At 45.0% G+C, this 27,358-nt stretch overlaps 1 protein-coding gene across 1 annotated transcript in view; it reads left to right on the top strand.

The window, feature by feature from the left end:
- The window catches only part of LOC115168018 (cohesin subunit SA-2), a 35,376-nt gene extending 13,853 nt beyond the window's left edge, over window positions 1-21,523 (top strand). The window contains exons 13-32 of the mRNA XM_029722868.1: window positions 2,184-2,295; window positions 2,438-2,555; window positions 2,634-2,737; window positions 3,019-3,111; window positions 3,199-3,288; window positions 4,297-4,500; window positions 6,288-6,358; window positions 6,503-6,671; window positions 6,836-6,928; window positions 7,047-7,221; window positions 7,468-7,607; window positions 7,934-8,035; window positions 8,497-8,645; window positions 8,873-9,001; window positions 9,938-10,164; window positions 10,265-10,511; window positions 10,702-10,809; window positions 11,151-11,277; window positions 17,996-18,073; window positions 18,940-21,523. Coding sequence (XP_029578728.1) covers window positions 2,184-2,295; window positions 2,438-2,555; window positions 2,634-2,737; window positions 3,019-3,111; window positions 3,199-3,288; window positions 4,297-4,500; window positions 6,288-6,358; window positions 6,503-6,671; window positions 6,836-6,928; window positions 7,047-7,221; window positions 7,468-7,607; window positions 7,934-8,035; window positions 8,497-8,645; window positions 8,873-9,001; window positions 9,938-10,164; window positions 10,265-10,511; window positions 10,702-10,809; window positions 11,151-11,277; window positions 17,996-18,073; window positions 18,940-18,963 — 2,560 coding nt within the window. The 3' untranslated portion in view covers window positions 18,964-21,523. The remainder of the gene's footprint in view (window positions 1-2,183; window positions 2,296-2,437; window positions 2,556-2,633; window positions 2,738-3,018; window positions 3,112-3,198; window positions 3,289-4,296; window positions 4,501-6,287; window positions 6,359-6,502; window positions 6,672-6,835; window positions 6,929-7,046; window positions 7,222-7,467; window positions 7,608-7,933; window positions 8,036-8,496; window positions 8,646-8,872; window positions 9,002-9,937; window positions 10,165-10,264; window positions 10,512-10,701; window positions 10,810-11,150; window positions 11,278-17,995; window positions 18,074-18,939) is intronic.
- The last annotated feature ends 5,835 nt before the right edge of the window (window positions 21,524-27,358 follow it).

The following is a 27,358-nucleotide window of genomic DNA, read 5'->3' as shown; positions in this document are numbered from 1 at the left end:
TCAATCAATCAAATGTGATGCTAAAACCCCATGTCTGGTTTCTTCCCTGGAACCGCAAGAGAGAGAGAGAGAGAGAGAGGGAGCAGAGCTGAAGAGAGGAAGGTGGATGGGTTAGAGAGAGAGCGGGGCAGGCAGGAGGAGAAAGGGGTGTGAGAAGGAGAGAGTAGGAACTTGAGGTCGGTAGATCTGGGGTATGGTTTTCTGGCGCGGACACATTCCTTGTCTGTTTTATTTAGGCTGGGCTAGTGCCTATAAGTGAGGTTTATATACACTACATGACCAAAAGTATGTGGACACCTGCTCGTCAAACATCTCATTCCAAAATCATGGGCATTAATATGGAGTCGTCGTTCCCCCCCCCCCCCCCCCCCCCTTTGCTGCTATAACAGCCTCCACTCTTCTGGGAAGGTTTTCCCCTAGATGTTGGAACATTGCCGTGGGGTCTTGCTTCCATGCAACCACAAGAGCATTGGTGAGGTCGTTTCAATTCATCCCAAAAGTGTTCGATGGGGTTGAGGTCAGGGGCTCTGTAGGCCAGTCAAGTTCTTCCACACAGATCTCGACAAACCAGAGTGGACCTCGCTTTGTGCACTGGGGCATTGTCATGCTGAAACAGGAAAGGGCCTTCCCCAAATTGTTGCCACAAAGTTGGAAGGACAGAATCGTCTAGAATGTCATTGTATGCTGTAGCGTTAAGAATTCCTTTCACTGGAGCTAAGGGGCCTAGCCTGAACCCTAAGGGGCCTAGCCGCAGACCATTATTCCGCCGCCAAACGTTACAGTTGGCACTATGCATTAGGGCAGGTAACGTTCTCATGGCAACCGCCAAACCCAGATTAGTTTGTCGGACTGCCAGATGGTGAAGTGTGATTCATCGCTCCAGAGAACGCGTTTCCACTGCTACGGAGTCCAATGGTGGCGAGCTTTACATCACTCCAGCGAACGCTTTGGTATTTTATTAGGATCCCCATTAGCTGTTGCAAAGCAGCAGCTTCTCTTCCTGGGGTCCACATGAAACATGACATAATACAGAACATGAATAGACAAGGACAGAACTACATCAATTACTTTATTTTTAAAGGCCTACATGTCAATACAGAAACTATCTAGGTCAAATAGGGGAGCAGCGTTGTGCCGTGAGGTGTTGCTTTATCTGTTGTTTGAAACCAGGTTTGATGTTCATTTGAGCAATATGAGATGGAACGGAGTTCCATGCAATAATGGCTCTATATAATACTGTACACTTTGTTGAATTTGTTCTGCACCTGGGGACTGTGAAAAGACCCCTGGTGGCATGTATGGTGTAGTAAGGGTGTGTGTGTCCAGAGCTGTGTGTAAGTTGACTATGCAAACAATTAGGTCTTTTCCACACATTGTTTCTTATAAAAAGAAGTGATGGAGTCAGTCTCTCTTCAACTCTTAACCAAGAGAGACTGGCATGATAGTATTTATATCAGCCCTCTGATTACAATGCAAGATGTGCTGCTCTGTTCTGGGCCAGCTACAGTTTTAGGTCTTTCCTTGTAGCACTAGACCATACGACTGGACAATAATCAAGATAAGGCAAAACTAGAGTCTGCAGAGCATCTCTTTATTACGGACGGACCTCTCCCCATCTTTTACAACCATCTATATGCTTGGCATTGTGCATGATGATCTTAGGCTTGTGTGCGGCTGCTCGGCCATGGAAACCCATTTCATGAAGCTCCTGATGAACACTTCTTGTGCTGAAGTTGCTTTCAGAGGCCGTTTGGAACTCAGTAGTGAGTGTTGCAAACAAGGACAGATTTTTACGCGCTTCAGTACTCAGCAGTCCCGTTCTGTGAGCTTGTGTAGCCTACCACTTCGCTGCTGAGCCGTTGTTGTTCCTAGAAGTTTCCACTTCACAATAACAGCACTTAAAGTTGACCGGGGCAGCTCTAGCAGGGCTAGAAATTTCATGAACTGACTTGTTGACGGTGCCACGTTGAAAGTCACTGAGCTCTTCAGTAAGGCCATTCTACTGCTAATGTTTGTCTATGGAGATTGCATGGCGGTGTGCTCGATTTTATACACCTGTCAGCAACGGGTGTGGCTAAAATGGCCAAAATCCACTAATTTGAAGGGGTGTCCACATACTTTTGTATATTTAGGGTAATTTGATATAGTTTTCTAAATCTAATACTCGTGACTCTGCTCTCCAGACTCTTCAGTACACGGGAGCCGGAAGAGGAGGGCGCCCCCAAGAGGAGAGGAAGACAAAGCCCCAACGCCAACCTCATCAAAACTACTGTTTTCTTCTTCCTGGAGAGCGAGGTACACACACACACACACACACACACAGTCTCTGACCCTGTCTCTAACCCTGTCTCTACCTCCATGAAAACATGCTGATTACTTACAAGACTCACTGTGAGAAATACCTTTCCCCTGCTTATCTCTCCCGTGTGTATTCCAGCTTCATGAGCATGCTGCGTACCTGGTGGACTCTCTGTGGGAGAGTGGAGCAGACCTACTGAAGGACTGGGAGTGTATGACCAGCCTGCTACTGGACGACCCTGTGCCAGGGGAGGAAGGTATGACCTCTGACCTCTATACTTGACCTCTGACCCATAACTTCTATACCTTGTCTCTAATATATCTGGTGTGTGTAGCCCTGACAGACAGACAGGAGACGGCTCTCATAGAGATAATGCTGTGTACGGTACGCCAGGCTGCAGAGTGCCACCCACCCGTAGGCCGCGGAACTGGGAAGAGGGTAAGACACTAGACTGGCCAGAAAAGGGAACTCTCTCTGTCTCTCAAGTCAATGGGCTTCATTGGCATGGGAAAGGTATGTTTATATTGCCAAAGCAAGCGAAATGGATAATAAACAATACGAAATGGACAGTAAACATCACACTCATGAGTTTCAAAAGAATAAAGACATTTCAAATGTCATGGCTAGGTAAAGTTTTATTATGTGCAAACAGTTTAAGTACAAAAGGGAAAATAAATAAACATGGGTTGTATTTACAATGGTGTTTGTTCTCCCGCCAGGTGATGACAGCGAAGGAGAAGAAGACCCAGCTTGATGACAGGACCAGAATGACAGAGCTGTTTGCTGTGACATTACCCCCTCTGCTGGCCAAGGTAGGACACTACACCTTCACCCTCTAATAAACGTGTGTCCCCTGCATGCAGTACTGTGTGTGAGTGTGCTGCCTCTCTTTGTTTCAGTACTCCATAGATACAGAGAAGGTGACCAACCTGCTGCAGCTCCCTCAGTTCTTTGACCTGGATATCTACACCACAGGACGACTAGAGAAGGTCTAACCCCCGACCCTACACTGTAGTCTAATTCAAACTCTAACCCCCGACCCTACGCTGTAGTCTAATTCAAACTCTAACCCCCGACCCTACGCTGTAGTCTAATTCAAACTCTAACCCCCGACCCTACGCTGCAGTCTAATTCAAACTCTAACCCCCGACCCTACGCTGCAGTCTAATTCAAACTCTAACCCCCGACCCTACGCTGTAGTCTAATTCAAACTCTAACCCCCGACCCTACGCTGTAGTCTAATTCACTCTAACCCCCGACCCTACGCTGTAGTCTAATTCAAACTCTAACCCCCGACCCTACGCTGCAGTCTAATTCAAACTCTAACCCCCGACCCTACGCTGTAGTCTAATTCAAACTCTAACCCCCGACCCTACGCTGCAGTCTAATTCAAACTGTAACCCCCGACCCTACGCTGTAGTCTAATTCAAACTCTAACCCCCGACCCTACGCTGTAGTCTAATTCAAACTCTAACCCCCGACCCTACGCTGCAGTCTAATTCAAACTCTAACCCCCGACCCTACGCTGCAGTCTAATTCAAACTCTAACCCCCGACCGTACGCTGCAGTCTAATTCAAACTCTAACCCCCGGCTCTACGCTGTAGTCTAATTCAAACTCTAACCCCCGACCCTACGCTGTAGTCTAATTCAAACTCTAACCCCCGACCCTACGCTGTAGTCTAATTCAAACTCTAACCCCCGACCCTACGCTGTAGTCTAATTCAAACTCTAACCCCCGACCCTACGCTGTAGTCTAATTCAAACTCTAACCCCCGACCCTACGCTGTAGTCTAATTCAAACTCTAACCCCCGGCCCTACGCTGCAGTCTAATTCAAACTCTAACCCCCGACCCTACGCTGTAGTCTAATTCAAACTCTAACCCCCGGCCCTACGCTGACCTGATTCAAAGCACAATGACAGCTGTGAAATATGAAATACATAACACTGCAAGACGTCTGTAAAACATATTTCCTGACTCCCTCCCTCTTCTTCTAGCACTTGGAGGCGTTGCTGCGTCAGATCAGGGAGATCGTGGAGAAGCACACAGACATAGAGGTGCTGGAGGTGTGCTCGAAGACCTACCACGCTCTCTGCAACGACGAGTTCACCATCTTTAACAGAGTGGACATCGCCAGGTCACAGCTTCTGGATGAAATGGTGGACAAATTCAACAGACTGCTGGAAGACTTCTTACAAGAGGTGAGAGGGGGAGTGATGAGGGGATGGGAGAATGAACCGGTGGACAATCAACAGACTGTTAAAGGACTTCCTACAAGGGGTGAGAGGGGATTGGAGGAGAGCGCTCAGAGGGTGAGAAAGCTGTTTGGGCCAGAGAGGGACTTTCTACCACCAGTCTATTCCTTTTACATCAATTAGGGGGAGTGGACCAGTTTGTGTGTAGTTGATACTGGTCTGTCTCTGTGTGTAGTTGATACTGGTCTGTCTCTGTGTGGTTGATAATGATACTGGTCTGTCTCTGTGTGTGTGGTTGATAATGATACTGGTCTGTGTGTGTGTGTGGTTGATAATGATACTGGTCTGTCTCTGTGTGTGGTTGATAATGATACTGGTCTGTGTGTGTGTGTGTGTGTGTGTGTGTGGTTGATAATGATACTGGTCTGTCTCTGTGTGTGGTTGATAATGATACTGGTCTGTCTCTGTGTGTGGTTGATAATGATACTGGTCTGTCTCTGTGTGTGGTTGATAATGATACTGGTCTGTCTGTGTATGTGGTTGATAATGATACTGGTCTGTGTGTGTGTGTGGTTGATAATGATACTGGTCTGTGTGTGTGTGTGGTTGATAATGATACTGGTCTGTCTCTGTGTGGTTGATAATGATACTGGTCTGTCTCTGTGTGTGGTTGATAATGATACTGGTCTGTCTCTGTGTGTGGTTGATAATGATACTGGTCTGTCTCTGTGTGTGGTTGATAATGATACTGGTCTGTCTCTGTGTGTGGTTGATAATGATACTGGTCTGTCTCTGTGTGTGGTTGATAATGATACTGGTCTGTCTCTGTGTGGTTGATAATGATATTGGTCTGTGTGTGTGTGTGTGTGTGTGTGGTTGATAATGATACTGGTCTGTCTCTGTGGTTGATAATGATACTGGTCTGTCTGTGTGTGTGTGGTTGATAATGATACTGGTCTGTGTGTGTGTGTGTGTGTGTGTGGTTGATAATGATACTGGTCTGTCTCTGTGGTTGATAATGATACTGGTCTGTCTCTGTGTGTGGTTGATAATGATACTGGTCTGTCTCTGTGTGTGGTTGATAATGACACTGGTCTGTCTCTGTGTGTGGTTGATAATGATACTGGTCTGTCTCTGTGTGTGGTTGATAATGATACTGGTCTGTCTGTGTGTGTGTGGTTGATAATGACACTGGTCTGTCTGTGTGTGTGTGGTTGATAATGACACTGGTCTGTCTCTGTGGTTGATAATGATACTGGTCTGTCTCTGTGTGTGTGGTTGATAATGATACTGGTCTGTCTCTGTGTGTGTGGTTGATAATGACACTGGTCTGTCTCTGTGGTTGATAATGACACTGGTCTGTCTCTGTGTGTGGTTGATAATGATACTGGTCTGTCTCTGTGTGTGTGTGGTTGATAATGATACTGGTCTGTCTCTGTGTGTGTGGTTGATAATGATACTGGTCTGTGTGTGTGTGTGGTTGATAATGATACTGGTCTGTGTGTGTGTGTGGTTGATAATGATACTGGTCTGTGTGTGTGTGTGGTTGATAATGATACTGGTCTGTCTCTGTGTGTGTGGTTGATAATGATACTGGTCTGTCTCTGTGTGTGTGGTTGATAATGATACTGGTCTGTCTCTGTGTGTGTGGTTGATAATGATACTGGTCTGTCTCTGTGTGTGTGGTTGATAATGATACTGGTCTGTCTCTGTGTGTGTGTGGTTGATAATGATACTGGTCTGTCTCTGTGTGTGTGTGGTTGATAATGATACTGGTCTGTCTCTGTGTTCAGGGTGAGGAGCCTGATGATGATGATGCCTACCAGGTCCTGTCTACTCTCAAGAGAATCACAGCATTCCACAAGTAAAGAAAACTCTCTCTATCCTCTCTCTTTCTCTCTCTCTCTCTCTCTCTCTCCCTCCTGTCTGTCTCTCTCTCCCTCCTGTCTGCCTCTCTCTCCCTCCTCTCTGTCTCTCTCTCCTGACGTTCTTAACTCTCTTCCCCCAGTGCCCATGACCTGTCCCAGTGGGATCTGTTCAGCAGTAACTTCAAGTTGCTCAACACGGGCATTGAGAACGGTGACATGCCAGAGCAGATAGTGGTCCATGCTCTACAGTGTACCCACTACGTTGTCCTGTGGCACCTGGCCAAGGTCTCAGAGGGCAGCCACAGAAAGGTATGCAGCCAACTGGCTGGCAGCTCAGAACCTTCTCATTCATTTGTGTGTTATCTGGTAGCTAGGAAAATGGCATTGGGGAGGCAGTGAAGGTTTATACAGCAAGTCTTTTGAGGGATGTTCCCTCGGATGATGTGTGTTGATCACGTAAGATTGTTTTGTAGGAGGAGCTGGTGAGCCTGAGGAAACAGATGAGGATGTTCTGTCTGATGTGTCAACGTTACCTCACCAACGTCAACACAACCGTTAAGGAACAGGTACTGTCCTGTAGCAGCTGTTCACATCCTAGTGATTTGAAATGCTCAGAATCCCCGTGCCACCCTATTGAGATGAGGAAGACCACTGATAACCAACAGTCCATCTCTCTCTCCCCAGGCGTTCACCATCCTGTGTGATGTGTTGCTGGTCTTTAGTCATCAGATGGTCTCAGGAGGCAGAGAGCAGCTGGAGCCGCTGGTCTACAGTCCTGATGACTCGCTACAGACAGAACTACTGTCCTTCATACTGCACCATGTCTTTATAGACCAGGACGATGACAACTGCAGCACAGGTACACACACACCACTACACACACACACACACACCGCTATAGTCTTTTCTAGCAGGTTGCTTATTTTCACTTGAAAATAGCTCTTGTTGGTTAGTGATGGCCAAACGAGACCCTGCTAAACATTACTGTCTGGTTCTGTGATGTGTACCAGGCTCTACCTTTTTAAATGGTCAGCCAGGTGGAAGCTCTAGATAAGAGCTCTGTGACTGGCTGTCTAACTATTTATCTGTTATGTTGGATCTACAGATGGCCAGCAGGATGACGAGGCAGCGAAGATAGAAGCTCTTCACAAGAGACGTAACCTCCTGGCAGCCTACTGTAAACTTATCATCTATAATGTAGTAGAGATGAACACTGGCGCTGACATCTTTAAGCAGTACATGAGGGTGAGAATGGAGAAACGCTTGACACAGTTACGACCAGAGAAATAGAATCTTTAGAAAGGACCTCTAACCCTGGCAATTTGACTGTTAAACTCATGGGTACACTCGCAATGGTTGTCAGTCCACACGGTATCCCATGGTTGACTGGAATAGGGACGCCCATTCCATAGATTATATGGTTATCACTTCTCCTTGCCTACGACACTCATTAAACACCAGATCATTACCGGGGACATCCCATCTACTGCTTGGTTGCAAATGACCTGAAGTCCTGTTTTATTTCCTGTAAGAGACTCTGACTTGTGGCTGAACCGTCTTCCTCTCTCTAGTATTATAATGACTACGGTGACATCATCAAGGAGACCATGTCTAAGACCAGACAGATAGACAAGATCCAATGTGCCAAGACACTCATCCTCAGTCTACAACAGGTGGGTTACACACACACACACACACACTGTTTTAGTCAAGCTAGATCTCCTGATCTCCAGACTGCAGGCCAGCCTTTGTGGAACCAATCAGATTGAAATAACCATGTCTTTATTCCACACATTTATTCACCCTTCCCTGTCTTGCCCTCTCTTCCCTGTCTTGCCCTCTCTTCCCTGTCTTGCCCTCTCTTGCCTGTCTTGCCCTCTCTTGCCTGTCTTGCCCTCTCTTGCCTGTCTTGCCCTCTCTTGCCTGTCTTGCCCTCTCTTGCCTGTCTTGCCCTCTCTTGCCTGTCTTGCCCTCTCTTGCCTGTCTTGCCCTCTCTTGCCTGTCTTGCCCTCTCTTGCCTGTCTTGCCCTCTCTTGCCTGTCTTGCCCTCTCTTGCCTGTCTTGCCCTCTCTTGCCTGTCTTGCCCTCTCTTCCCTGTCTTGCCCTCTCTTCCCTGTCTTGCCGTCTCCTCCAGTTATTCCATGAGATGTTGTCAGAGTTGGGGACAGGTTTTGACCGCTCGTCCTCAGCGTTCTGTGGGATCAAGGAGCTGGCCAGACGTTTCTCTCTCACCTTCGGTCTGGACCAGGTCAAAACACGAGACGCTATCGCCATGCTGCACAAGTCAGTCTCCTCTGATCTCTTTCTCCGTAGCTTTATTGTACACAAGACTGATATAACCAGCAGATAAGAAATACTTCAGCTTTTTAATATGATTAGAATTACTGAACATGATTAGCATATGATGACTGTGAGCTGTACATAGGACTAGTTAATGTATGTATCTACATATGCTGTTAGATACCTCCCATTTTCTGAACTAAAATTGTCTCCTTCTCCCCCCCCCTCAGGGATGGTATAGAGTTTGCATTTAAGGAGCCCAGTCCCCAGGGAGAGGGCAACCCTCCTCTTCACCTGGCCTTCCTAGACATCCTCTCAGAGTTTTCCTCCAAACTAATGAGGCAGGACAAGAGGACTGTGTGAGTACACGCCTCTGCCTCTCCTAATCAGACGTGTGTGTGTGTGTGTGTGTGTGTGTGTGTGTGTGTGTGTGGTAACTGATGTCTGTGTAAGTGATGACTCATGATATGTCACGAGGCAGGATAAGGGGACTGTCCCCTCCCAGACACATGACCATAAGGACCTTCCAGATGACTTTGTTTAGTTGTGTGTATGTATACAGAACAAAAATATAAACACAACAATTTCAGAGTTACAGTTCATATAAGGAAATCAGTCAATTTAAATAAATGAGGCCCTAATCTATGGATTTCACATGACTGGGAAGCCACTTGGGAGCCAGGCCCAGCCGGTCAGAATGAGTTTTTCCCCTCAAAAAAGCTTTATTACAGACAGAAATATTCCTCAGTTTCATCAGCTGTCTAGGTGGCTGGTCTCAGACGATCCCACAGGTGAAGAAGAGGCATATGGATGTCCTGGGTTGGCGTGGTTACACGTGGTCTGCTGTTGTGAGGCCGGTTGGATGTACTGCCAAATTCTTGAAAATAACATTGGGGGTGCTTATGTTTGAGAAATTAAATTCTCTGGCAACAGCTCTAGTGGACATTCCTGCAGTCAGCATGCCAATTACATGCTCCCTCAACTTGAGATATCTGTGGCATTGTGCTGTGACAAAACTGCACGTTTTAGTAGTCTATTGTCCCAAGCACAAGGCGCACCTGTGTAATGATCATGCTGTTTAATCAGCTTCTTGATATGCCACACCTGTCAGGTGGATGGATTATCTTGGAAAAAGAGAAATGCTCACTAACAGGGATGTAAACAAATTTGAGAGAAATAAGCTTTTTGTTCTGGGATCTTTTATTTCAGCTCATGAAACCTGGGACGAACACTTTATATGTTGCGTTTTATGTTTTTGTTCAGTGTGTGTAACATCTCTCCTCTCTCCCCTGTAGTCACATGTATCTGGAGAGGTTCATGACCTTCCAGATGGCCCTCCAGAGAGACGACTGCTGGCTACCGCTCATCTCCTACAGGAACTCCCTGCAGGCTGGCGGGGACGATGACACCATGTCTGTCGTCTCCGGCTACTCCTCCAGAGGGTCGTCGGTCAGATCCAAGAAGACCAAGGCTGCTACTCCCACTGCTACCGTCGCTGCAGCCAAGAGGAAACTCCCTGAAGGTAGCTACAGCACCAGGGTCTGGAAGTCAGACTGTAGTCACTACATGGCCTTGTTAGAGTGGTGGGTGTGTGTGTGTTTAACTGTGTGTGTTCTCTCTAGCTGAGGACAGCAGTAGCAGCAGTACAGATATGTCGTGGCAGCACCAGAGCATGCAGACTCCCGTGATGATGCCCTCCCCCCACCTCACCTCTACCATGATGAGAGGACCAGGGGACATGAGGGAGGAGGCCAAACGGGGGAGAGACGACAGCTACATGGGAGTGTATGCCCTCCCTTCAGACTCCCAGCAGCACCCTCACACACTCCCGCAAACCCCACAACTCCACCAGACACCCATCGACTACAAGTAAGATTCTCTTTCTCCTCTCTCTTTTTCCTTCTTTCTCTTTTTCCTTCTCTCTCTCTCCCTCTTTTTCCTTCTCTCTCTCCCTCTTTCTCCTTCTCTCTCTCTCCCTCTTTCTCCTTCTCTCTCTCTCTCGACGTATAGCTACCTGAACCACCAGTGTGGTTATTTAACTTATTGTCTGTGTTTGTAGTACCCAGGTGACGTGGATGCTGGCTCAGAGGCAGCAGGAGGAGGTTCGTCAGCAGCAGGAGAGAGCCATGAACTACGCCAAGCTCAGAACCAACCTGCAACAGGCCATGTAAGAACACACAACCATCCCTCCCTAACCCTGAGCTCAGAACCAACCTGTAACAGGCCATGTAAGAACACACACACACACACACACACACACACACACACACACACACATCCCTCCCTAACCCTGAGCTCAGAACCAACCTGTAACAGGCCATGTAAGAACACACACACACACACACACACACATCCCTCCCTAACCCTGAGCTCAGGACCAACCTGCAACAGGCCATGTAAGAGCTACTTCCTTTACATATCTCTTTGTGGACTAACCATTTGTTGATGTACAGCTACTCTATATTGATGGTAGTTTGTACTAATTATGGTGTGTGTGTGTGTGTGTAGTCGGCGTGGTACAGGGCTGATGGAGGAGGATGAGGAGCCGATCGTAGAGGATGTGATGATGTCGTCAGAGGGTCGTATGGAAGACCTCAACGAGGGCATGGACTTTGACACCATGGACATCGACCTGGTGAGACCTTTGACCTTTTACTACAAATATGGCATTTGGTTTATAAAACCTTTTACAGCGAATTATGTGGTGATCCACAAAGATCTCTGTCAAGAAACCCGAAATATCCTGAAAAAAACAATATTTAAAAATTATAAACGCAACATGTAAAATGCTGGTTTCATGAGCTAAAATAAAAGATCCCAGAAATGTTCTGGTAATTTTCTACAATGCCTCAGCTGTCTCAAGTTGAAGGAGTGTGCAGTTGGCATGCTGACTGCAGGAATGTCCATCAGAGCTGTTGCCAGAGAATCTAATGTTCATTTCTCTACAATAAGCTACCTCAAACGTCGTTTTAATCCGGGTGTACACAACACGACTTTAAAAATCCTAACATCGCTAAACCGCTCACATTAATCTCCCCAGTTTGTCGTTGTCTTGCCGACGTAGTGGTGCGCACACTGAACGATGTGGCACGGACGGTAGGTCACACACTGCAGGATTCTTCACTTGGTCGTGAGGATTCTCCATAGCACGCTGTCTCGCCAAAAACATGATGTGATGTAGATGTAAAGTAGTTACAACAATCTGGCTCAAAGCAACCTCAAACATTTTCAGTCAGACATTCATGCTTGCCATAATGAGTTGAATTGAATAACATTGCTTGTGAACTTCAGAGCTGTAACAGTTTGACACTTTGGCTCTGATTTAAAGGCAAGTACAAACGCATACTAAACGCAGCAAAAAAAAGAAACGTCCTCTCACTGTCAACTGCGTTTTATTTTCATCAAACTTAACATGTGTAAATATTTGTACGAACATAAGATTCAACAACTGAGACATAAACTGAACAAGTTTCACAGACATGTGACTAACATAAATGGAATAATGTATCCCTGAACAAAGGGGGGGTCAAAATCAAAAGTAACGTCAGTATCTGGTGTGGCCACCAGCTGCATTAAGTACTGCAGTGCATCTCCTCCTCATGGACTGCACCAGATTTGCCAGTTCTTGCTGTGAAATGTTACCCCAGTCTTCCACCAAAGCACCTGCAAGTTCCTAGACATTTCTGAGGGGAATGGCCCTAGCCCTCACCCTCCGATCCAACAGGTCCCAGACATGCTCCATGGGATTGAGATCCGGGCTCTTCGCTGGCCATGGCAGAACACTGACATTCCTGTCTTGCAGGAAATCATACACAGAACGAGCAGTATAACTGGTGGCATTGTCATGCTGGAGGGTCATGTCAGGATGAGCCTGCAGGAAGGGTACCACATGAGGGAGGAGGATGTCTTCCCTGTAATGCACAGCGTTGAGATTGCCTGCAATGACAACAAGCTCAGTCCGATGATGCTGTGACACACCGCTAAACGTGAATCCGACCATCACCGCTGGTGAGACAAAACCGCGACTCATCAGTGAAGAGCACTTTTTGCCAGTCCTGTCTGGTCCAGTGACGGTGGGTTTGTGCCCATAGGCGACGTTGTTGCCGGTGATGTCTGGTGAGGACCTGCCTTACAACAGGTCTACAAGCCCTCAGTCCAGGACAACAGGCCTACAAGCCCTCAGTCCTGCCTCTCTCAGCCTATTGCTAGTCTGAGCTAGAGGTCAACCGATTATGATTTTTCAACGCCGATACCAATTATTGGAGGGCCAAAGAAGCAAATGCCGATTTAATAAATAGGTAAATAAATAAATACATTAAAAAATATATATAATAATAAAAATAAAATGTATTTATTTGTAGTAATGACAATTACAACAATACTGAATGAACACTTATTTTAACTTAATATAATACATCAATAAAATCAATTTAGCTTCAAATAAATAATGAGACATGTTCAATTTGGTTTAAATAATGCAAAAACAAAGTGTTGGAGAAGAAAGAAAGTGCAATATGTGCCATGTAAGAAAGCTAACGTTTAAGTGCCTTGCTCAGAACATGGGAACATATGAAAGCTGGTGGTTCCTTTTAACATGAATCTTCAATATTCCCAGTTAAGAAGTTTTAGGTTGTAGTTATTATAGGACTATTTCTCTATACGATTTGTATTTCATATACCTTTGACTATTGGATGTTCTAATAGGCACTTTAGTATTGCCAGTGTAACAGTATAGCTTCCGTCACTCTCCTCGCTCCTACCTGGGCTCGAACCAGGAACACATCGACAACAGCCACCCTCGAAGCAGCGTTACCCATGCAGAGCAAGGGGAACAGCTACTCCAAGTCTCAGCGAGTGACGTTTGAAACGCTATTAGCGCGCACCCGGCTAACTAGCTAGCCATTTCACATCGGTTACACCAGCCTAATCTTGGGAGTTGACAGGCTTGAAGTCACAAACAGCGCAATGCATTGCGAAGGGCTGCTGGCAAACGCACAAAAGTGCTGTTTGAATGAACGCTTACAAGCCTCCTGCTGCCTACCACCGCTCAGTCAGACTGCTCTATCAAATCATAGACTTCATTATTACATAACACACAGAAACACGAGCCTTAGGTCATTAATGTGGTCGAATCCGGAAACTATCATCTCGAAAACAAAACGTTTTTCCTGTCATTGAAATACGGAACTGTTCCGTATTTTATCTAACGGATGGCATCCCTAAGTCTAAACATTCCTGTTAGATTGCACAACCTTCAATGTTATGTCATAATTACGTAAAATTCTGGCAAATTTGTTCGCAACGAGCCAAGCAATGGCCCAAACTGCTGCATATACCCTGACTCTGTTTGCAAGAGAAGTGACACATTTTCCCAAGTTAAAATAAATTAATGTTAGCAGGCAATATTAACTAAATATGCAGGTTTAAAAATATATAGTTCTGTATTGATTTTAAGAAAGGCATTGATGTTTATGGTTGGAGCAACGTGTACCTAAGCGATTATATGCAACGCAGGACAGGCTAGATAAACTAGTAATATCATCAACTATGTGTAGTTAACTAGTGATTATGATTGATTGATTTTAAGTTTAATTTTAGTTAGCAACTTACCTTGGCTTCTTACTGCATTCGCGTAACAGGCAGGCTCCTCGTGGAGTGCAATGTAAGGCAGGTGGTTAGAGCGTTGGACTAGTAACCGCAAGATTGAATCCCCGAGCTGACAAGGTAAAAATCTGTCGTTCTGCCCCTGAACAAGGCAGTTAACCCACCGTTCCTAGGCCGTCATTGAAAATAAGAATGTGTTCTTAACGGACTTGCCTAGTTAAATAAAGGTCTAAAAAATACCGATTTCCGATTGTTATGAAAACTTGAAATCGGCCATTCCGATTAATCGGTCGACCTCGTCTGAGCACTGATTGAGGGATTGTGCATTCCTGGCGTAACTTGGGCAGTTGTTGTTGCTATCCTGTACCTGTCCCGCAGGTGTGATGTTCGGATGTACCGATCCTGTGCAGGTGTTGTTACACGTGGTCTGCCACTGCGAGGACGATCAGCTGTCCGTCCTATCTCCCTATAGCGCTGTCTTAGGCGTCTCACAGTACGGACATTGCAATTTATTGCCCTGGCCACATCTGTAGTCCTCATGCCTCCTTGCAGCATGCCTAAGGCACATTCACGCAGATGAGCAGGGACAGAGTCAGTAGAAAGGCCTCTTTAATGTCCTAAGTTTTCATAACTGTGACCTTAATTGCCTACCGTCTGTAAGCTGTTAGTGTCTTAACAACCATTCCACAGGGGCATGTTCATTAATTGCTTATGGTTCATTGAACAAGCATGGGGAACAGTGTTTAAACCCTTTACAATGAAGATCTCTGAAGATTTTTACAAATTATCTTTGAAAGACAGGGTCCTGAAAAAGAGACGTTTCTTTTTTTTTGCTGAGTTTAGTAGTAGTCATGGCTCCTTCGAGAGTCTACACATTCTGGGTGATGTGAAGCAGCGTCATCTCACTGGGTTCTTCTCTGGCGATCTCTTATTGGCTATTGCTCATTTCCGTTGCACATCTCACACTACAAGAGCATGGAAGATTTTGTGCCGATAAAATCAAAACATTTGAAAATATTGGGACGTCTGGCACAGCTCAAAGTCGAGATCGATAGCCCTCGGATTGCGTCTCTAACCTGCTCACATTAAACGAGCGTCTGTGTGGGCCGCGCCCCCCGGAGTGGGCAACACAATGTTTTTTTTTGTCTCTGATCTCGAAAACGTGTCTGGAACAGCTAAATCGGGAATGAAATTGTGTAGTGTACACCCAGCTATAGAGAATTTGGAAGTCGTAACCAACTTCAATGGGCAAATGCTCACCTTCCATGTCCACTGGCACACTGGAGACGAGAAGGGTGCTCTTCACGGATGAATCCTGGTTTCAAATGTGCAGATGGCAGACAGCGTGTATGGTGTCGTGTGGGCGAGCAGTTTACTGATGTCAACGTTGTGAACAGAGTGCCCCGTGGTGGTGAGGTTATGGTATGGGCAGGCATAAGCTACAGACCACAAACACAAATGCAATTTATCGATGGCAATTTGAATGCACAGAGATGCAGTGCATTCAGAAAGTATTCAGACCCCTTCATATTTTGTTACTTATTCTAAAATAGTTTTTTTTTTTTTTTACATTTCCCTTATCAATCTACACACAATACCCCATAATGACAAAGCATAAACAGGTTTTTAGGAATGTTGGCAAATGTATTAAAAATAAAAATAAATATCGCATTTAACGGAAGTATTCAGACCCTTCACTCAGTACTTTGTTGAAGTACCTTTGGCAGTGATTACAGCCTTGAGTCGTCTTGGGTATGACGCTACAAGCTCGGCACACCTGTATTTGGGGAGTTTCTCCCTGCACAGCTATTTTCAGGTCTCTCAAGAGATGTTTCATCAGGTCAAGTCCGGGCTTTGGCTGGGCCACTCAAGGACATTCAGAGACTTGTCCTGAAGCCACTCGTGTTGTCTTGGCTGTGTGCTTAGGGTTGTTGTCCTGTTGGAAGGTGGACCTTCCCCACAGTCTAAGGTCCTGAGCGCTCTGGAGCAGGTTTTCATCAAGGATCTCTCTGTACTTTGCTCCGCTCATCTTTCCCTCGATCCTGACTAGTCTCCCAGTCCCTGCCACTGAAAAACATCCCCACAGCATGATCCTGCAACCACCATCCTTCATGGTAGGGATGGTGCCAGGTTTCCTCCAGACGTGATGCTTGGCATTCATGCTAAAGGGTTGAATCTTGGTTTCATCAGACCAGAGAATCTTGTTTCTTTGTGTCTTTTGGTAAACTCCAAGCGGGCTGTCATGTACCCTTTACTGAGGAGTGGCTTCCGTCTGGCCACTCTACCATAAAGGCCTGATTGTTGTAGTCCCGCAGAGATGGTTGTCCTTCTGGAAGTTTCTCCCATCTCCACAGAGAAACTCTGGAGCTCTGTCAGTGAACATCAGTTTCTTGGTTTTTGCACTGATATGCACTGTCAACTGTGGGACCTTATCTGTCTAAGGTACTGCATTGCAGTGTTGAGGCGTCACTACAGCCTGGGTTTCGATCCCAGGCTGTGTCACAGCTGGCCATGACCGGGAGTCCCATAGGGCTCGCAATTGGCCCAGCGTCGTCCGGGTTAGGGGAGGGTTTGGCCGGGGGGCTTTCCTTGGCTCATTGAATTCTAGCAACTCCTTGTGGCGGGCCGGGCGCCTGTAAGCTGACTTGGGTCGTCAGTTGAAAGGTGTTTCCTCCGACAGGTTGGTGCAGCTGGCTTCCGGGTTAACCGAAGAAGTGGCGCGGCTTGGCGGGTCATGTTTCGGAGGACGCCTCTCCCAAGCCCATTGGGGAGTTGCAGCGATCGCAATTGGATATCACAAAAAAGGGGGTAAAACTACCAACATAAAAAAATTATGATAAAAAAAAAAAATGGAACCTTATATAGACAGGTGTGTCTTTCCAAATCATGTCCAATCAATTGGATTTACCACAGATGGACTCCAGTCAAGTTGTAGAAACATCTGAACGGATGATCAATGGAAACAGGAGGGCCTGAAAACTTATTTAAATGTCATACTTTTTTTTTTTTTTTTTTATATACATTTGGTAAAATTTCTAAGCAGTTTTTGATTTGTCATCATGGGGTAGATTGATAAACATTTTTTTAAATAGAATAAGGCTGTAACGCAACCAAATGTGGAAAAAAGTGAAGTCTGAACACGTTCCGAATGCACTGTACCGTGACTAGATCCTGAGGCCAATTGTTATGCCATTCATCCATCACCTCATGTTTTGAAAGGATCTGTACACCATTCCTTGAAGCTAGAAATGTCCCAGTTCTTCCATGGCCTGCATACTCACCAGACATGACATCAATTGAGCATATTTGGGATGCTCTGGGATCAACGTGCATGACAGTGTTCCAGTTCCCGCCAATATTCAGCAACTTCGCACAGCCGTTAGTGGGACCACATTCCAACGCTCACAATCAACAGCCTGTTCAACTCTATGTGAAGATATCACACTGCATGAGGCAAATGGTGGTCACACCAGATACTGAATAGTTTTCTGATTAACGTCCCTACCTTTTTTTTAGTGTCTGTGACCAACAAATTCATATGTTTTCCCAGTCATGTGAAATCTATAGATTAGGGCCTAATTAATGTATTTCAATTGACAGATTTCCATATATGAACTGTTACTCAGTAAAATCTTTAAAATTGTTGCATGTTGCGTTATATTTTTTTTGTTCAGTGTGTAATTATCACAATCAGCTCATATAAGCAGAATTGAAATCATTTCATATTTGTTTCTCTCTCCTTTCTCCAGCCCCCCTCTAAGAACAGGAGAGAGAGATCAGAGCTGAAACCAGACTACTTTGACCCTGGTTCTATCATGGACGAGTCTGTAAGTAACTCTTCTCTTCTACTCAACCATTATTACTTTATAGTAATACTCTTCCTTATACATACACCGTGCTCTAAATGAAACATTTTCATTGGTTGTACTGGTGCTCTCAACTTAAATTTAGGAGCACCAGAAAATAAGAGTTTTTCTATTTTATTGGGGCAGCAGGGTAGCCTAGTGGTTAGAGCGTTGGACTAGTAACCAAAAGGTTGCAAGATCGAATCCCCGAGCTGACAAGGTAAAAATCTGGTAAAAAAGCTGCTGAATAAAAAAAGAATACAACTAAAAGAAACTAATGTAAATTTGTAATGACATTTAATTTATTATAAAAGCTAAGACGTTCTGAATACACTTCATTGAAATTACAAAGTCATTTTGTAGATTATTAGGTTTCTATATCGTGTACAATCATCATTTTCCTATTGAGATGCATTACATTGACAATTCCAGCTGGCACCCAGTGTGTCTGCTTTTTCTGTTGGAAAGCCTGGGGAAGTTCTCCTCAGGAAGAAGATTAAAAGGGGTGGAGTACAGTGGTCTAGTGATGCAACAAGCTAGTATGCATAACATACAAACTAACTCCTCATAGGCTACTGAAACTTTGTCCAGCACAGTAGGAAAACAATAAGCTAAATCAAGGAAATGCCTCTTTAGGGGAAACACAATTTTACTCCGAGCTAATCAAACACAAGCTTTGACTGCCAGCGCTACGTTAAAACACAATCCAATACTGAAGTTCTCCAGACTTCCAATAGTCGAGATGAGATCTGGGAGGTTGGTTTAGCCTCACTATAGTAATACGTAAGACCGACATGTTGTTGCTAAGTGCTTTTACAGATGTGTAATGATCACTTTTGTCTCTGCAGGTCCTTGGAGTGTCCATGTTTTAAACTGGTATTTGTAGACGAAGAGGAGAGGCATTTTGTATTTATGGAGAAGTTAAGATGCGGATCTGAAGTCTTCTCTGGTTTATACTCCATGGTCTAACACACACACACACACACACACACACACACACAGTGTTGCTTGCTCAGAGGGGACTGAATGAAAACAAAATACTTTTATAATCCTTGGGTAAGCTTTTCCCCTTTCAGTTAGTGGCAAACCAGTTTCAAACCTAAATGAATCCTCGACATTTAGTCTGAAGAAAGTTCCATTATTCTAGAATGTTTTATTTTTCTTCCAAATGGAGATGGAATGAGATTTTTAAATGTCTTCTAACCCTGTCTCTATGCTAGTATAGTCAGTAACCCGGTGTGGTCTAGTAATTTATAAACAGTTTGTTAGTAGGAAAGGTGGCTAGCTAGCTGTGCTGTAGTAGTAGTGGATGGACATGGTCTTTATGCTATTTTCAGTTGTTTACTTTTCCTTTCCTCCATTTTGGACTGTCAGAATCTGTTGGTTCTGTGGTTGTGATGATGACTGCTGGTGGTTCAGTTGGTGACCTGTTGAATAGATCAGCTGTATGAGTCGTGGATGTAGAAACACACATCCAACCATTTTCCAAGAGCAGATTCCTTCATACGAAACAAGTAGAAATAACACCATGCTTCAGTATAGTTTCTTGCAACGTTTGGACCGTAAGGTCTCTTCGTCACATCTAAATGTGTGGGTACCGTTTCCATTCTGTGGTTGTTGGATACAGTCTGACTGAGGACCCCAGTAGTTCCTGTGAAGAGGCCCAGGATGCATCTCAAAAGTAGTGCACTATATAGGGAATAGGGTGCCATTTGGTATGCAGCGAAAAGTGTTTTAACAAGGAACTAGGCTGTCACAGTCCTGAAGCTTACCCAAAGAGTTTTCTCTCCCAACGGACAGCGAGGTGATTTTCTCTCTGGTAGTTCCACCACTGTGCTGACTGAGACAAGCAAGCAGCATGTTAATACACAGAAAATACATTTCTCCATCTCCAGAAAATCCAGCATATTTAGTGTTGAAATAGCTATCTCTAAATTTTAAATAAAGTTATATATGAATCGGTGCTGATTTTATAACTGTGCTTTTTTTTTTAATTAAAATGTTCAACCTAAAAAGTTAATGTTTCAGAAATGTGTAAAACTGTTTCAAATGAAAAGCATGGGTAGTCAGGTGGCGGAAGATTTTTACATTTGTATTCCTTTTTTTTCTTAATGTCTTGGGGTTTCTACCGTTTTTCCTACATGTAAATTAGTTTGGATGAGACTCATTATGAGAAAATAAATCTGGCTTGTGAAATTTCAGCTTTAAGGTTTTCAACATCCATGAGTAATAATAATGACCTGTTGAGAAACAATATAAAACTGTGTAACTAAAAACCAGTCATCATTATAGTCCTATAGAAAGGTTGAGATGGTTTTCATCCCAAATGGTACCCTATTCCCTAGTGCCCTCACCAGGCCCTATATTCCCAATGGGCCTTGGTCATAAGTAGTGCACTATATAGGGAATAGGGTGCCATTTGGGACACTTTTCAACAGTAGCAGCACTCTGGCAGCTAGACAAAGCTTAAATGTGACATGAACTATTATGTCGTCCATAAGTTTTAATGAAATGTTTTGTCTACTGAGGTAAATCTATCTACTTTGTAATCATTCCATGCCTGAGCCTTAAACATGCTATAGTGGAAGGAAATCAACTGCCCTGTCCAGAAACTGCCCCAGCCCCATAGAAATAGACAATATCAATTTCATTCTAGTAATACTAAGGGGCACTTTTTCCCATTCTAGTCATTCTATGCCTATATACCTAGACTCTCTAAGGCACCTGTGTATATCTGATAGGAATAGGTAAGGTATAAGCAATTTGGCTTCATCCCAACTAGTCTATCAGAGGTAAATGGTGAAGCTACTATCGTATTGCTTATACCCATCAAATTACTATAGATCTACACTAGCACCTAGGGGTTAGGCTTGAGGTAGCCCCGGAAAGATTATGTAGATGAGATTTGGTTGGGCCTCGTGACACTAGGGTGCTTGGGGTTGTTTCTGGAAAGGGCCTACATTTTGTTTTCTCTCACAACTTTCTTCCATGTCAGAGGTAGCCATGAAAGGTGATTATTGGGGTTGTTATGACGACAGAGAACATTCGAGATGGTCCAGATGTGAGGTCGATGAAGTAGATACAAACAGCCTGTGTGTGTTTTACCTAATTATTATTTTATGTAAGTAAATATTTTGGAGTAAAAATGACTGTGGCTTTTGTTTTGTCACTTACTACCACTACATTGGTATAATTCCTTTATTTGAACCTTCCTGTATATAAAACAAACATCAAGCTTTATTTTCATTTTGTGTTTTTCCTTTTTGGCCATTTGTGTGTGTTAATCTTTTCACGTGCGTGCGTGCGTGCGTGCGTACGTACATACACACACTCTTCTGTGGTATTGTTTGTTCCCCATCCTATTGTCGCTCACAGTCAGATTTTTACTTGTCTGGAGACAGTCACTTTTGGAATAAAAGTAAACCAACTCAACATGAGTGCTGTGATTTTTTATTTATTTAATCAGTTCACATTGTTTGAAATGAAACCATTTTTAGTTTATTTAACCACAGCTACTCATTGCCACAAGGGGGTGATGTTTCCTTAGAAATGAAACACCCTATTCTCTACACTACTGGCCAGGGCCCCATCAACTATATACGCACATAAATCCCAGACACCAACATGTTTGGGTTTTCTTGTTGCATATCAAGTGTCAGTCAGAGTAGCCTTTGAAGTGCAGGCTTCTCACGTTCTGTTCTTCTCATGAGTCAACAAGATGAAGTTTGGAAGGGTGGCCCTGTTACAACACTGTCACAGCTGCTTTGCCTTTAAGATAACAGCTTTATACACTTAATGTTAATGGGCTGAGCAGCCTGTGTTCAGTGTATATAGCTGGTATGTTAATGGGTTGAGCAGCCTGTGTTCAGTGTATATAGCTGGTGTCTTAATGTTAATGGGTTGAGCAGCCTGTGTTCAGTGTATATAACTACTGTAAGTCGCTCTGGATAAGAGCGTCTGCTAAATGACTAAAATGTAAATGTATATAGCTGGTATCTTAATGTTAATGGGCTGAGCAGCCTGTGTTCAGTGTATATAGCTGGTGTCTTAATGTTAATGGGCTGAGCAGCCTGTGTTCAGTGTATATAGCTGGTGTCTTAATGTTAATGGGCTGAGCAGCCTGTGTTCAGTGTATATAGCTGGTGTCTTACTGTTAATGGGTTGAGCAGCCTGTGTTCAGTGTATATAGCTGGTGTCTTAATGTTAATGGGCTGAGCAGCCTGTGTTCAGTGTATATAGCTGGTGTCTTAATGTTAATGGGCTGAGCAGCCTGTGTTCAGTGTATGTAGCTGGTGTCTTAATGTTAATGGGCTGAGCAGCCTGTGTTCAGTGTATATAGCTGGTGTCTTACTGTTAATGGGTTGAGCAGCCTGTGTTCAGTGTATGTAGCTGGTGTCTTAATGTTAATGGGCTGAGCAGCCTGTGTTCAGTGTATGTAGCTGGTGTCTTACTGTTAATGGGCTGAGCAGCCTGTGTAGAGTGTGTATATATTGAGTGCGTAGCCACTGTTAACAGACTATCCATTCAACAATAGACAATCAAAGAACAACTTCCATTCCACTTTTGATATTCTAACTAGTGTATCATTCCGTATATCACTCCCATCTTCTTTCTACATTGTTTATCTTCTACCTACTGTTACAAGTTATGCAGGGCACAGTTCCCCCATGCTGGTAGCAATCAGTTTGTCTGTCTAGAGAAGGAGGGAGAGATGGAGTCCATAGCTGTTTATAGGAGATTCTGGCAGTAGATGAAAGACTGTGGAGGCCTCTATGTTAAACACAGCGCTAAAGAGAACCTCCAATCAATGGCTGCTCGTTAGAATAGTGCAGGGAACGAGGGAAGGGGTGAATAAGAGGGATGAAGGGAAGGGATCCATTCAGCACCATTCACTACGGCTGCTGCCTGTGATCTGGTGAATGGTGCAGAGAAGGAAAGAGGTGAAGAGATGAGCGGAATAGAGGGATGTGAAGGGAAGGGTTTCATTCAATACGCTACTTGTCTGAAAGATCTGGAGAGGTCTATCCTCCTCACATCAGACTTCTCTCTCGTCATCCCTCCTTTCAGAACGACAAAGTACCGCTGTGTAGGGAAACTAAAAAGGTTCCTTTCTCAGCTCTGAACTTACTCAAACGTGTGTCCATGATCCCTGTCAGTGCCCTGCTCTGGTGTGTGTATGTCTAGAATCTCTCACTGCCCTGCTATAGTGTGTATACGTCCAGAATCTGTCTCAAATCAAACTTTATTTGTCACATGCGCCGAATACAACAAGTGAAGACCCTACCCAACAGTGCAGTTCAAGAAGAGTTAAGAAAATATTTACCAAATAAACTAAAAAGTAACACAATAACATAACGAGGCTATATACAGGGGGTACCGGTACTGAGTCAGTGTGCGGGGGTACGGGTTAGTTGAGGTAATTTGTATGTGTAGGTAGGGGTGAAGTGACTGCATAGATTATAAACAGAGTAGCAGCAGTGTACAAAACAAATGGGGGGGGGTCAATGTAATAGTCCGATAGCCGTTTGATTAATTGTTCAGCAGTCTTATGGCTTGGGGGTAGACGCTGTTAAGGAGCCTTTTAGTCCTAGACTTGATGCTCCGGTACTGCTTGCCGTGCGGTAGCAGAGAAAACAGTATGACTTGGGGGACTGGAGTCTCTGACAATTTTATGTGCTTTCCCCTGACACCGCCTATTATATAGGTCCTGGATGGCAGGAGGCTTGGCCCCAGTGATGTACTGGGCCGTACACACTACCCTCTGTAGCGCCTTACGGTCAGATGCCAAGCAGTTGCCATACCATGCGGTGATGCAACCGGTCAGGATGCTCTCGATGGTGCAGCTGTAGAACCTTTTGAGGATCTGGGGACCCATGCCAAATCTTCTCAGTCTCCTGAGGGGGAAAAGGTTTTGTCGTGCCCTCTTCACAACTGTATTGGTGTGTTTGGACCATGATAGTTTGTTGTTGATGTGGACACCAAGGAACTTGAAGCTCTCGATCTGCTCCACTACAGCCTCGTTGAAGTTAATGGGGGCCTGTTCGGCCCGTCTTTTCCTGTAGTCCACTATCAGCTCCTTTGTCTGGCACCACACTGCCAGGTCTCTGACCTCCCTATAGGCTGTCTCATCGTTGTCGGTGATCAGACCTACCACTGTTGTGTCGTCAGCAAACTTAATGATGGTGTTGGAGTCGTGTTTGGCCACGCAGTCGTGGGTGAATAGGGAGCACAGGAGGGGACTAAGTCCACACCCCTGAGGGGCCTCAGTGTTGAGGATCAGCGTCGCAGATGTGTTGTTGCCTACTCTTACCACCAGGGGTTAGCCCGTCAGGAAGTCCAGGAACGAGTTGCAGAGGGAGGTGTTCAGTCCCAGGGTCCTTAGCTTAGTTATGAGCTTCGTGGGCACTATGGTGTTGAACGCTGAGCTGTAGTCAATGAACGGCATTCTCATGTAGGTGTTCCTTTTGTCCAGCTGGGAAAGGGCAATGTGGAGTGCGATTGAGATTGCGTCATCTGTGGATCTGTTGGGGCAGTATGCGAATTGGAGTGGGTCTAGGGTATCCGGGAGGATGCTGTTGATGTGAGCCATGACCAGCCTTTCAAAGCACTTCATGGCTACTGGCTACCGGGGAGGTAATCATTTAGGCGGGTTACCTTCACTTCCTTGGGCACAGGGACTATGGTGGTCTGCCTGAAACATGTAGGTATTACAGACTTGGTCAGGGAGAGGTTGAAAATGTTAGTGAAGACACTTGCCAGTTAGTCTGCGCATGCTTTGAGTACACGTCCTGGTAATCCATCTGGCCCCGCGGCTTTGTGAATGTTGACCTGTTTAAAGGTCTTGCTCACATCGGCTACCGAGAGCATTATCACACAGTCATCCAGAACAGCTGGTGCTCTCATTCATGCTTCAGTGTTGCTTGCCTCAAAGCGAGCATGAAAGGCATTTAGCTCGTCTGGTAGGCTCGCGTCACTGGGCAGCTCGCGTCTGGGTTTCCCTTTGTTGTCCGTAATAGTTTTCAAGCCCTGCCACATCCGATGAGCGCCAGAGCCGGTGTAGTAGGATTCAATCTTAATCCTGTATTGATGCTTTGCTTGTTTGATGGTTTGTTGATTAGTGTCCCGCTCCTTGAAAGCGTCAGCTCTTGCCTTTAGCTTGATGCGGATGTTGCATGTAATCCATGGCTTCTGGTAGGGATATGTACGTACGGTCACTGTGAGGACGACGTTGTCGATGCACTTATTGATGAAGCCGATGACTGAGGTGGTATACTTCTCAATGCCATTGGATGAATCCTGGAACATATTCCAGTCTGTGCTAGCAAAACAGTCCTGTAGCATAGCATCCGCGTCATCTGACCACTTTGTTATTGAGCGAGTCGCTGGTGCTTCCTGCTTTAGTTTTTGCTTGTAAGCATGAATCAGGAGGATAGAATTATGGTCAGATTTGCCAAATGGAGGGCGGTGGAGAGTTTTGTATGCATCTCTGTGTGTGGAGTAAAGGTGCTCTAGAGTTTTTTTTCCTCTGGTTGCATGTGACATGCTGGTACAAATTTGGTCAAACTGATTTTAGTAATGTAATCTCGTCGGACTTGTTAAAGGGAAAAAGCTTCTTCCAGTTCGTGGTGAGTAATCGCTGTTCTGATGTCCAGAAGTAATTTTTGGTCCTACGAGAAGGTAGCAGCAACATTATACACAAAATAAGTTACAAACAATGCAAATTATTATTTTTTTTTTTAAATAGCACAATTGGTCAGGAGCATGTAAAACGTCAGCCATCCTCTTCGGCGCCATCTCACTGCCCTGCTCTAGAGTGTACGTCTAGATCTCTCACTCCCCTGCTCTAGAGTGTACGTCTAGATCTCTCACTCCCCTGCTCTAGAGTGTACGTCTAGATCTCTCACTCCCCTGCTCTAGAGTGTACGTCTAGATCTCTCACTCCCCTGCTCTAGAGTGTACGTCTAGATCTCTCACTCCCCTGCTTTAGAGTGTACGTCTAGATCTCTCACTGCCCTGCTCTAGAGTGTACGTCTAGATCTCTCACTCCCCTGCTCTAGAGTGTACGTCTAGATCTCTCACTCCCCTGCTCTAGAGTGTACGTCTAGATCTCTCACTCCCCTGCTCTAGAGTGTACGTCTAGAATCTCTCTCACTGCCCTGCTCTAGTGTGTGTACGTCTAGAATCTCTCACTCCCCTGCTCTAGTGTGTGTACATCTAGAATCTCCCTCACTGCCCTGCTCTAGTGTGTGTACGTCTATAATCTCTCACTCCCCTGCTCTAGTGTGTGTATGTCTAGAATCTCTCACTCCCCTGCTCTAGTGTGTGTACGTCTAGAATCTCTCACTCCCCTGCTCTAGTGTGTGTACATCTAGAATCTCTCATTGCCCTGCTCTAGTGTGTGTACGTCTAGAATCTCTCACTCCCCTGCTCTAGTGTGTGTACATCTAGAATCTCCCTCACTGCCCTGCTCTAGTGTGTGTACGTCTATAATCTCTCACTCCCCTGCTCTAGTGTGTGTATGTCTAGAATCTCTCACTCCCCTGCTCTAGTGTGTGTACGTCTAGAATCTCTCACTCCCCTGCTCTAGTGTGTGTACATCTAGAATCTCTCATTGCCCTGCTCTAGTGTGTGTACGTCTAGAATCTCTCACTCCCCTGCTCCAGTGTGTGTACATCTAGAATCTCTCATTGCCCTGCTCTAGTAGGTGTTGACAGGGTCAGGGCTGAGAGGTTAAATCTCAGCCCGGCAGTTCCTCCAGCTGCAGAGGCCAGAGATATGGCTAATATTTACTCCTGATAACCTAAGGGCCCCCTCTCCATACCAAATGGCACCCTGTTCCCTATTTAGTGCAATACTTTTGACCAAGGCCCATAGGAAATATATAAAAACTAGGGTGCCATTTGGGATGCAACCCTTCAGACCAGCAATCTGAAGCCGCACTGGCCAGTGGACTTTAACGCATGTTGGAACCTAAAGCAGGAGGTTTGAGAACTGGTCTCAGTAAGGGCTGATTTAGACCTGCCTGTCAGTTACTCCCATCGCTGTTCTATTCCGTAAATAACTGTTCAATGTGTATCGTTATGTAATATCATCGATTAGAATCTGTTAGTGTTAAAACAAAGCCTTTAACATTTTGTCTGTAGGCTGCACCTCAAAGCGTTAAATCCATAGGATTCTAATTCCCTGGTTAAATCATTAATGAAGTAATCAGTTGTAATCTCGCTGGGGATGTCAGGGCAGAGATAAGAGAATATTCATTCACTAGTC

This window comes from Salmo trutta, chromosome 3 (genome assembly GCF_901001165.1).
Source record: "Salmo trutta chromosome 3, fSalTru1.1, whole genome shotgun sequence".
Classification (NCBI taxonomy): domain Eukaryota; kingdom Metazoa; phylum Chordata; class Actinopteri; order Salmoniformes; family Salmonidae; genus Salmo; species Salmo trutta.
Note: the sequence above shows the minus strand (reverse complement) of the source record. Positions and strands in the feature narration are given on the sequence as shown.